The 12,494-nt window shown below is 32.9% G+C and overlaps 1 protein-coding gene across 1 annotated transcript; it reads left to right on the top strand.

The window, feature by feature from the left end:
* The first annotated feature begins 11,449 nt into the window (after positions 1 to 11,449).
* Positions 11,450 to 12,281, top strand: LOC113712793 (21 kDa seed protein-like). Its single transcript, XM_027236374.2, has one exon. It carries the CDS (start codon positions 11,511 to 11,513, stop codon positions 12,153 to 12,155), a length of 645 nt encoding a protein of 214 aa, XP_027092175.1. The 5' UTR covers positions 11,450 to 11,510; the 3' UTR covers positions 12,156 to 12,281.
* Positions 12,282 to 12,494: the final 213 nt, after the last annotated feature.

The raw sequence follows: 12,494 nt of genomic DNA, 5'->3' as shown, positions 1-12,494 counted from the left end.
ATGTTCGTTGTTTTTAGGTGAAGAATATGGACAACAAAAGAGAGCTTTGAGTATTTATCATAACCTGGATAAAGACTTCTTTCAGCTTCAGCTAATAATCTAAGAAACCTACTAGCTTCACCATCTTGCTCATGGGGGACATTCACATCAAATTCTTGTGGATTTCTCCAATTCTCACCAAAGTTAGCCACTCCAACATCAAATAACATTTCTTGAATCTCATCACTATCACTTAGTTCTTCATCTATAGTAGTATTAGCACTCTCATTATCATCAGATTCTTCAAAGCCTTCACCATGATATACCCACCTTGTACAACCATCTACAACTCCCCTACACAAGTGATCAGCCATGACCTCCATAGTTTGATCTTCAAAATTGTTACATAATTTGCAAGGACATGGGAGTTTACAAGTCGAATCCTTTCCTAAATAAGAAAATTCGATAAATTCTTTGATTCCAGCAATATATCTCAGATCTAGGTAGTTTTTAATTGACATCCAACTCCTATCCATTTTTTTTCATCCTCTATCCTAACATAAAGATTTGCAACAAATAAATTACAGTGAAGATTCAAACACTGAATTGGAAAAACTAATCTTCTCAAATACTATCAAATAAACTCCAAAAGCATGAAATACATATTTTTCATGTTCAAATATGTCACAATCAGGTGCATATATCTCAAAGTAGAATAGAAAACATATACTAAATGAACTAGATTGACCACATCATGACAACTCAGTACATTGAAAATAAAAATTACAATAATGCAGCACTATGCCAATTTTTCAATCATTCAATGAAAGAGAAAATTTCTAATTACGTGCACACGTGATCACAAAAACAAAAGAAAAAGAGAAAGAGAGAGTTCGCGTTAACTCACCTTAAAGTAAAAAATGCAGCTATATGACAATCTCCTAGTGAGACACTGAGCCTATGTTTGCAGCTTCAATCACTGCAAAAAATAATAATCACAGTACAAACAATTTAAGGTTTGGGAGTTTAATTCGCATCAAATTGTACATATGCAAATTGATCTAACAAGGCCTACAACTATCAATCTAAACAGAGCATTATTGCTCAAAAATTAAAGGATAGTCAAGCATAGTCATTACAATCAAGTACAGTCAAGCGTAATCCATATTCAGTTAACCAGTCATAAATGAATTTTAACAACTAGGGATGACTATACTCTAGAGATTATTTTAGCTAATCAAAAGTAATCTATGCTCCAGAGATGTCATTTTAACAAGCAAAAAATAGAACATTAAGAGGATTAAATGAGACAAAATAGACCAAACAAGTTGTTGGATAGATTGCACAACTTTTTTAGAAATTAAGAGTAAAAAGTTACCGAATATCATCAAGTGCATACATTTGCCTCTGGAGCTTACAGTGATGTGATTTTGTTAATAATTTGATGCATTCTAAAACATATAGTATTGAACTATATTAACTATATCTTTGTGGTTATGGCTCTTTCTACTTTCAGTTTCAGTTGCCTGTGTTCTTGAACCTGCTTTTTACTAGGATTGTTTCCTAAAGTGGCTTTTGTCTGGTACTTCTTATTTGTGCTTATTTTAATCTGTCAAAATCATGGCATGTCCTTGTACCAATACTCTTTGCTCTTCATGGTATTTTGCAGGCCTTGTCCATAAGTTGCTCACTGACTGAAGCTAAAGTTGCAGTAGAAAATGGACAAGTTAATTGCAAAGAATTACTCAACTCCATGATCCAATCTGTACAAGAAGCTAGTGGATTAACTGATTATACAGAGGTCAAGCATCATACGTAATTATTCTCAGAACAGTAGCAGGAACACAAAGAACTGGTATGGTAATCGTTGAAGGTAGTACCTCAAAGCCCATCATCAAATCCATCTTACAAAAATCTGCTTTTTCCTTTTTTTTTTCCTTAATGAGATCCCTCTTTGGGAAATAGGAAAAAATTACACTCCAAACCAAACAAACACGAAACAGGGCCATACACACTCCGGTAATGTGAAGAACAAAGCACACTCCAACTACATAAATGATTCATTGGTGAAATTCCCATTACAGTTAACCAAATTTCAACAAAACAAAAATATCTTTGATAGCACAAAAATTTTCACCAAACCTTGTACCCATAATCGAATCCCTCTAAACCCCCTTGTCTTGTACAAGAAAAAGTTGGCAAAAAATACATAGGGCAGAAACCGACAACTAAGCAAATTCCACTATCAGGAGATGACTCCATCCATAAATCAAAAGAAACCCAAAAAAAAATTGGAGAGGAATTTTTACCCAAAACTTTGGGGAAATTTTCAGTAGAAAAAAGAGAGAGGGCATACCTTTTATTGTAGAGCATTGGTAGTGGAGGAAGTCTTCGGTTTAGCGCTACAGAGCCATAATTGATCGATAGAAATGAGGAGGAGAAGTTCTTCTATTTCGTTTGGCAGAGATGAAGAGGGAGAAGCTCTATTTTGGTTCTAAATGTTGGTAGTACAGTGTATAGTGAAAGAGTACTAGGAACCACGCCCCTTCTTTGTTTACTCATTTAATGAAATTTCAATTCCTTAGCTTCCCCCCTTTTCTTGTTTGGTTGCAAATTTTCAAACAAGGCTTTTTATTTTTATTTTTTAGTTGAAGTTTAATTTTAGTAATACATTATTAATTGCTATTTGTTTTATGTTTTTGTGAAATTATTCATAAAGGGTGAGAAAATTTGTTGCGTTATTACCAGTGATAAATGTACATTTTTTTATTTCAAATAGTTCACTTTTTAATGATGTCAAATAGCTCATCCAGTGTTAATATTGATAACATTGTCTCGAAATTGTGAAACTAAATTATTATAACTTATTTTTGTTTCTTTTCATTATTTTAGCCTAACAGTACAGTAGTATTTTCAGTTGTTTTACACTGAGAAGCACGAATTTTAATGGCTACTTTTGTTTTAAATTATTGTACGAGTATTCATTTGCAAGACTTGGTTCTTAATCGTTACAAAATTCATTTTATTTAGTAACAAGAATAAGTCGTCACTAACGACTTCCATTATTATCACTGACAAAAATGGACACATTGTCAAAGAAAGGGGATTATTACTGACGACATTTAAAAGTCACCACTGACATACTTGAGCGCGTTCTAGCGGGATTCCAATTGTGACGACAATTCGAGGTCACTGGTTCCTTTCAGTCAATTGTGACAACTTTCTATGTTGTGCGTAATGTGCCCTATTTTATGACGACAATTTTGTCACTAGAAAATATTGTCACTAATAACCAAATTTCTTGTAGTGATAGTAACTAACATCTCCTTCATTCTCTAGAGTTCTAAGAATGATAGTTACATCTTTATCAAGAACTCTATACTGCCAATTTGTAATTTCTGGATACCCAAGAACTGCGGCAGGGGGAGGGGAGGTAGAAGGGAGAGGGGTGTACATTGAGTAAAAAAAAAAATTTTTTTATGTGCATCATTTTCAGACTTATAAATTGCATGTTAACTATTAGTTTATATTTTTTTATTCAGTCTAGATATTGAATTGCAATTGGAGAAAAATATTTTTAATTAAAATGTTATATTAACAAGTTCTTTTCTGTTTATGGACTTTTTGACAAAATAATAGTAATACTTAATTTAATGAAACATAATAAGGAAGCTATATATTGTGTAATAAATAAAAATTTACATTAATATATTAATTAAATACAACTACTCAATTTTCCAACTTTTTATTCTTCCATTATTAAGGAGACAAAATATAATTGACTATTCTGTAATATCAAACTTTGGAAAGCAATCATATCTCAAAGTGCAAAAAAGAAGTAAAGGGATAATATTATTAATTAGCTGTAAATGTTTAGGAAGAGAATTTCTAAACTTTACTTCTTATTAGTTTCCTTGTTTTACACAAAAAGATTGCATAAATGTAGAATGAAGTACTTAAGTTTAAAATTTGGCTAATCAATAATGAACATTAAAAGAAAACAGTTAATTGAAAGGTGTGTGCAACTTAGCTAACAAGAGATTTTTCTTAAGTCGACAATAAACTGTTAACAATGTAAAATATAATGCTAAAACAATTAATAAGTAATCAACTAACAATAATGCAAGGTCAAAAATATTCAAAGATGAATAAAAGTTCAAAATTTCACAAGGCAAAAACTAGGTGATCAAATTTTGTTAATATTTTAGGGGGGACAAAGAAAAGATCTCTAATAAGAGTTATTAAAATTTCTTAGGGATTAAAAAGTAATCTCAAGACGTGGGGGCCCCTTCCCCCAGTCCCTCCGCCAATGTCGGTGGCACCATGTTCCAATATGGACAATTTCATTGTTTCAACATTACACGCACCCAAACTATCGAAAAATCCACTGGCATATTTTTTTGATATTTTCCTCCACAATTACCCCACCATGATGAACTTTAAGAAAATCATTATTGCCACCTTCACCTGTTATAAACAATAGGGATATACTTGATTAGAACCGAGAACCACTCTGTCTTAAAAAATAGGAACATGAAAGCAAAGGCTAACCAAGCAAACAAATAGTCGCTTCCCGTGGGCTAAATATAGTAATTCACTGATACATTTTTAATTCAACTTTGACCCACATTAACCAAATCCCACCAATGAACAAGCACTAAACATCATAAAGTTGTTTACGCCCAGACCAGCAATCATAAGCATTGCACCAAACCTAATTAATGCTATTTGGAGGTATAAGAGTGAGGAAACTTACTCTTCAAAAGCTCATTAATGCTACCTCCTATATGCATTTTGTTGCTCATTAATGCAGCGGACGAAGATCCGGGTTTAGATTAACTGGTGTCTTTTTGGATGGATTTTAAGATGAATGGTTGGATGTAGGGTTTCAAAATGTACCTGTACTTTCGATCCTCCAATCGATGCAATATTGTCCCGTCAAAATCTTGTTTAATGATTTTAATGAATGTTGGAATGTATGCTTTCTTTTTTTGCCCCGCATTTTGCATTATTGGTGACTCAACCCAAAAAGCACTAAATTCGTTAGACATATATAGTTTAAGGACTAAATTAGCTTAAGGACTAAATTAGCCCCAATTAAAGTTTAGGGACTATTGCGATTTTTTTTTTTTAAATTTTTTTCCCAGCAGGGTAATGGTGGAACTTAAGGACTACTGCAGCTTTGGATAAATATTTTTGGGACTATTTTGGCCTTTTGCTCCAAGGAAAATTTCTCTTAAAATTGGCGAAAAATATTTAACTTGTGGAGATACAGAAAATTCCTTGACGCAACAAGATTAACCTGTAGCCTTGAGCTCATTGCCAGAGAAAAGCAATTTAGTGGCATTAAATTAATGATATTTTCAATTATAATGCCAAGATAAGAGATTATAACAGTATCTGTTGTTATTGCTTAATGACACTTTGTTTAAAATGTCAGAAAAATAAGATTTAGTGACATTATTATGACATTTAACTAATAAGTATCACAAGATAATGCCATTTATCATATGCGTGCCACAATAGAGTAACTTTAAGTGTCATGACTAGAGGTGGCAAATCAACCCACTTAACTAAATTTACCCATATCCGCCCATGAATAGATGGGTATGGGTATCTTAAATTTTTGTATATAGGTATAAATGGGTTACCCAATAATTATTAAATGGGTATTATTGGGTAACCCATCAAATCCAATTAACCCATTTAGAATTCTCTTCCCCCCAAGTCTCTTCTTTTCCCCCACCTTTTTTTTTCAAAATTTTCATTTTGTCATGATGTTAACTACTTTTGTTTCATTATTATTATTATTATTTGTTGGTTTTATCTTATTATTTTATTTTCTCTTAGTTTGTTAACTTGCTCATTTTTTAGCATTACCAATTTATAATAAATTTTAGCCTATTTTATTATCTTTATAAAATGAAAATTTATATTTATATATCAAAAAAAATGTTAGGGGTTCAAAATTTTTGGATTAAGTTTTTATATTAATTTTTATAGTACTTAGTTCAAAATTTTATATTCTTATTATTCAATTATTAAATAATAGGTAATTTTGTGACAGAGTATAAATGAAAAAAAATTGGTAATTAAGTTTATTGAACATTACAAGTAAATATTTAAAACTAATAATGGGTACAAAGAGTGGTATAAATTGATAACTTAGTTTGCAAAAATAAATTTAAATGAGTTTACAAAAAATTAAAATAGATGGGTTATAAATGGGTAATTGGGTTACCCAATTCATTTTTTGACTTACCTATTTATACCCATCTAATTAAATGGGTATAAATGAGTTAACTTACTTATATCCATTACCCATTTTACCCAACCCAAACCCGCCCAAGTCACCCATTTTGACACCTCTAGTCATGACCATGATAACTTAGAGTCATGACCACGTCGTGGTACTAAATTTAATAACTTTACCTATCTTACAATGCTACATGACTTAATAATTTTTTTAATACAAAAGAAATAAGGATTGTAAAGGTAATTAAGTAAACTATATTTTTTAAAAATTAATTAAATTCATATCATCCTGTACTCAATTAGCTATTAAGAACATGAATTATTTTTTTTTTAAAAGTAAATTTCTAGCAAGAGAGGTGTGATTTAAGAAGTAGGGAGGGAAATAGGGAATTTGAACCTAAGATCTCTAAGTAAAATAATAAAAAAAAAACTTATCCACTAGACAATGAAATCCTCAACAATTAAAAATAATTAATTTTGTGATAAAAATCTCAAAATTTGTTTTCTAAACCGTAATAAAAAAACCCAAAAAGAACATAAAAAAGTGCCAAGAAATTATTACTTATGTACAACGTAACTTGTGGTTTCTATCATTTTGTAGATTCAAAAGAAATTATTTGTATATATGAAATTGGTCCTCGTGCATAAATCTAATGTGGACGCGATCACAGAAGTTAGCTCACTGAGGATGGATGGCAAAAACTTGTGTAGACCTGGTCTATGAGCCAGTTGTAAACCAGGTAATGATGAAATTGCAGTACCATCAAAAGTAAAAACATTCAGCATAAGTCTTTGCTTCACTTTGCAACGCTCTGCGCTCCCATGTCTCTCATTCATCTTCTTCTTCTTCTTTTTGTTTTCCAAATCTTTTTAAATTTCTCTTTTGAAATACATACGAGAACAAATCAAAATCTAATAAGCAACGATTTTCAAGATCAGGTTTCTTTTTCCTTTCTTACCCAAATTCCATCCCACACTTCTTGTAAGATTTCCCAAACCCCCTCCCCACATCTTCAGTTTTCTTTTGCGGTAATTTCTGCTTGGATTTGGTTTATTATTTTGGAAATATATATTTGGGGTTCAGTAATTATGAGCTTAACCCCAAAACAATATATATATATATATATATATAACCTTAAAGCATCTTAGGAAATGAAAGAGGGAAAGAAATCATGAAGAAGGAGAGTGGCAGTGGTTCCAACGGAGAAGGATCTCACCAACACAAGTTGGGTCAGTTGACAATGGCGGTCCACATTTATAGTCAAAGGTCGTTTGTTTGAAAATTGCTATTGATGTAAGAGTTACATTAGTGAACGATTTGTAAGCGATCAAGTCGAATCCACATAAATTTTTTCTTATAAAAAAAATGGAGAAAGATTTCAAGAGTAAGTGTCTATGGAGGCACAGAGAAGGAAGGGAGCCGTCACAATTTTTGGGGAGGGAAGACAGAGGAAATAAGGTGTGGATAATATGGTGATGATGATTGGGGTACGAAGGGAGCAGTGACTTTTGGGGAAGGAGCAGATAAGGAAGGAGTGGTGATGATTGGGGTATGCATGGAGGGGACACGGGTGCAACCGTTCCTGTCAGTTATGTGTATTTTGTATAGCGCATAATTTTGTTTATATATGATGTATTTTACTTTCAATAACGTGTAACTTTAGAATAAAATTTTATGGGTCCCACACATTATTAAAATTGAGATACAAAATGAAATTTAAATCGTACAATTTTTTTTGACCAAATATTGACCGTGAACTGATCAGGGACGGTCCTTCTGATGACCGTCCCTGCCCCATATCCCGCATGGAGGGTAGGAAGCAGGATTCGGAGTTGATAAGGGATGGAGGGAGTCCGGATGAGGGGCAGGAGCGGTCATCAGATAGACTGCTCCTGAGCTGTTCACGGTCAAGATTTGACCCAAAAAAATTATACGATTTAAACCACTTCTTATACTTCGTTTTTAAAAATATGTGTGAGGCCCACAGAAATTTATTCTAAAGTTATACGTTGTATAAATAAAATTACGTCATGTATAAATAAAATTATATAATATATAAAATACACAAAATTACTAAAAACGATTGCACTTGCAACCGTTCCTGTCCGTGGTCCGTGGGAGTCCAGAGCCTGGAGGCAGTACAGTGATTTGAGGGGAGATTGGTACTAGGAAAACGTGGCATAACTTGCACCTCTTGGCATATCAAATAATTGCCCAGAAGGGACAATTTTGTCTCGCATAATCATGCGTTTGAATTTGTCGTGGATGTAAAGACTGCATTAGATACAAAAATATATAAGTAGAAATAAAAGCACATCTGATTGATATGAAAGTTTGTTCCGATCCCATTGAAAATCGTATCCGACCATCAGTTCCCTTATCATATTTCATTCTAAAAATTTGACACCAGTAATAACTCATATAATTTTATTAATCCAATCCTACTCGAAACCAATTTGGTTATTCCTTCCCAATCACTGCATCAATAACTCAACCAATGACAAATCACATAAAACAAAAATTTATAAATTATAAATCTATAATTAGAATTATTCTCAACCCTCTCAGCAGCATATGATGTTTTCCATCACTGTTTACACCCTTTTTTAAATTTGAATATCTGTTACTGATTTAGAATTCCAGAAAATCACTCTCAAATAACTGTGATTTACTTGACTTAGAATTCTAAAAAATCACTACTCCTATTATGAAAAAAAATTTGTTTGCTGATGTCAAATTTATTATAGATATCAAATATTTAGGGTGAGATCTGGTAAAGGGCTCTTTCAGGGCCGAGGATCGGAGCGATTGAAAGTATGCCACCTGTCTAAGGATGGCAATGGGTGCCCCACGGGGTGCTAATGGGGTGGGGGTTGGGGCGGGGACTGGGGGAATTTTTTTTCCCCCATTGAGAAACGGGGTGGGGGGGTGGGAGAGTGTACCCCCACCCCATCGTCCGGCCCGCCACCCGCTTTAATAAAATAAATATAAAAAATATATATGTATATAATTGTATATATAAAAGTATATAATTTAATTAGTTACAAATTTATGATAATGATATTATTAGTTATATGTATTATATAATGTATATTAGTATGTGTAATATAATTGATATTATCAATTATACTAATAATTATATATGTGTACTAATACAAATTATTAATTGGTTATACTAAATTTCCTAATACATTTATATTAAATGCCTAATTACACTTAATACAATAACAATTTTTTCTCAAAAAAATGCACAAGTACAATAATAAATTAGTGATTGTATTTGTGCCAAAAGTGAAAATTTGACTACTTTAGTTGTATTTATTTCATCATGTTGGATTGTATTCAAATAACTTTTGTTTGATTGTTTTTATAAGTTTCAATTGTGAAATTACAATTAATAATAATTTGGTAATGTGTTAATATTTTAGTACTTAATTATTTACTAAAATTTAACTATAATAAAATTATATAATAAATTTTTATTAGTCCCGCATCCAGGAACAGGGTGGGGGAGCAAGGGACGGGGGAAGGGGCAGGGGCAGCTCGTTGCCATCCTTATACCTTCCCTATATTACAACGCAGCTGGCCCTCTCGTAATAAAATAAATGGGTTAAAAACAAAAAAGCCCCCTGTAGTAAGCCTAATACATAGAAAAGCCCCCCATGGTTTCAAAATATACAACACGATACCTCATGCTTTAAACTAAATTGTAAAGGTGACGGAATCCGTTAAACTTAACGGAAATGACTTATTGGAACCTAAAAAAAATTTTTTATACCTAATTTTTATCAAATATACCTATTCTACCCCTTAACTCTCAATTCTCTCTACTTAGAAAATAAAACAAATGATTTTTTTGAGCTGTCTTTTGTTTAATTATATAAGGGTATTTTCGTCATTTTGACAATTTCCGTTAAGTTTAACGGATTCCGTCACCTTTACAATTTAGTTCAAAGTATGAGGGGTCGTGTTGTATATTTTGAAACCATGGGGGACTTTTCTGTGTATTAGGCTTATCACATGGGGCTTTTTTGTTTTTAACCCAAAATAAATTGACATTTGAAAACAAGCACGTGCTCATAAACGCTTAATGAGGTCCCCGCCCCATTGCCATTCTTACACCTGTCCCTATATTACAACGCAGCTGGTCCTCTCCTAATTAAATAACAATTGACATTTGAAAACAAGCACGTGCTCATAAACGCTTAATGAGCTCCTGAGGTTCATAAATGTTTAACCAACTTTTGAGGCATATAATTTTACATTTAAAGCTCTCATGGGGTAAATTTTTCTCACTTAGCTTTTTCTTTCTTAGAGAAAGAAAATAAAAGTTTTTTCCTATTTAAAAGAAATTTTTTTGATTCAAAATTAATTTTTCTAAAATTAACAATAACCTTGGAATAAAATTTAGAAGTGAACACTTAATTATCATTTTTACGAAATAATAAATTTAATATCATTGAGGATTTAAGACAGCAGCTTACCAGGTTTTCTAACTTGCATTGAAAATTCATTTTATAGGCTGAACTTAATTTTTCGTACGATAGAAAATTGAAATAGAGCTCAATACATATTGCTAAATTGAGAATTAAAGTAAGAAAATATATAACAAAAACAATAGCGACCAAAAGAAATCACTGAAGCACAAGATGTACTTTACTTTCCAAACTAATAGTTATTGGGCAATTGTACACAAAAATATACAAAATCTAATTGAAAAAAAAAAAACCTAATAGTCTGGGCAGATTTGGCCAATAGAGTGTTTCAATGAAATAAGGATAATTTGGTAATCTAGTAATTAAGTGTAGTATATATTTGATTGAATGAATACTTACCAATTCCCCTTTATAATTTTTTTAAAAAAGTTATACCCTACTTATGAATTTCAAAACTTCCTTTTACCATTCACAATATTTTCCCTTCAAATTACAAATTTTGAGATCAATTTTAAAAATATTTAATGACACCAAGCACAAGAAGATGTCAAGAATAAATCTTCTTCATGTAAAGCATTTTCCAGAAAATTTCTTCATAAACCATATATTGCATCGAATCGAATGAACGCTACTACGGTTTTGAAAGCCATGAAAAAATGCAGTTACAAGATCAATTGAACGGTACAAGCACACGTGTAACGGTGGACCACAGTAGTTGGAAACAAAACTTTATCATCACCTTTGAGTTCATTCAGCTATATAAAGCGAGCAACATAGCTCGACATCAGCACAATTGCACTGAATACTTCCTAGACTTCGTACACACCTTGCAGCTCACAATGAAGAAATTACTTCTCTTCCTTTCTTTTCTACTCTTCAACTCTTTCCTTTCTTTTGCTGCTGAAGAGCCTAATCCAGTGCTCGACACCAACGGGGACGAAATCCGCCCCGGTGTCGAGTACTACATGGGGACCACCTTCCGCCCTGGCGGCGGTGTAACTTATGGCAAGGGCCCAGGCAATGAAATTTGCCCTCTGGCAGTGGCTCAGGCGTGGCTCAAACGAGGCCTTCCAGTAACTTTTACACCGGTGAACCCAGAAGAAGGCGTGGTTCGTGTTTCCACTGATTTGAACATCAAGTTCGCTGAACCACCAATTATTGATTTTTGTAGTGGATCAAATGTGTGGAAGGTTCATTTCAACGAGGCACTCGAACAACACTTTGTACTGACTGACGGAGTTGAAGGGAACTCGGGATGTGAAACCACGGCCAATTGGTTTAAGATTGAAGCCGTCGGTGTTCAAGGTTACAAGCTTGTTTTCTGTCCCACAGTTTGTGACTCCAGTTCTGAAGCGATTTGCAAATATGTTGGCATCTATCATGATGACGATGGAACCAGGCGACTGGCTTTAGGTGGTCAGCCTTACCCGGTGGTGTTCATAAAGAAAAATGAAGATATTCTCAAGTCTGTTACCTCTACTTAATTTCAGTTTTAAGTAAGAACAATAAGGAGCCATGTATGCTCTATCTCTCAAGTGAATAATGTATGACTCTGTAATATTGAAAGCTTGTACTGCTTTCCATATGAAAAATTATGGAACTTATCATAAGGTTGTTTGTTTCTTTACATTTTCTGTGAGGTGCATGAGTGGCATATCGAGCAGAGTTGTTATACGATTTTGAATGAAACGATTCAAGTAAAAGTGAACAGGTAAGACGTAGAAACTCCTCCTATCAAATCCATTTGAGAGGGAATATGAGCAAAAGAAAAGAATTCCCTAAATCCGCAAGAAATATACTAACTCCTGGATGAGGTACTGGAA

This window comes from Coffea arabica, chromosome 10e (assembly GCF_036785885.1).
Source record: "Coffea arabica cultivar ET-39 chromosome 10e, Coffea Arabica ET-39 HiFi, whole genome shotgun sequence".
NCBI lineage: Eukaryota > Viridiplantae > Streptophyta > Magnoliopsida > Gentianales > Rubiaceae > Coffea > Coffea arabica.
Note: the sequence above shows the minus strand (reverse complement) of the source record. Positions and strands in the feature narration are given on the sequence as shown.

Bases quoted from the DNA above. Each gene is read 5' to 3' on its own strand.
- LOC113712793 (XM_027236374.2), top strand. From the start codon at position 11,511: ATGAAGAAATTACTTCTCTTCCTTTCTTTTCTACTCTTCAACTCTTTC.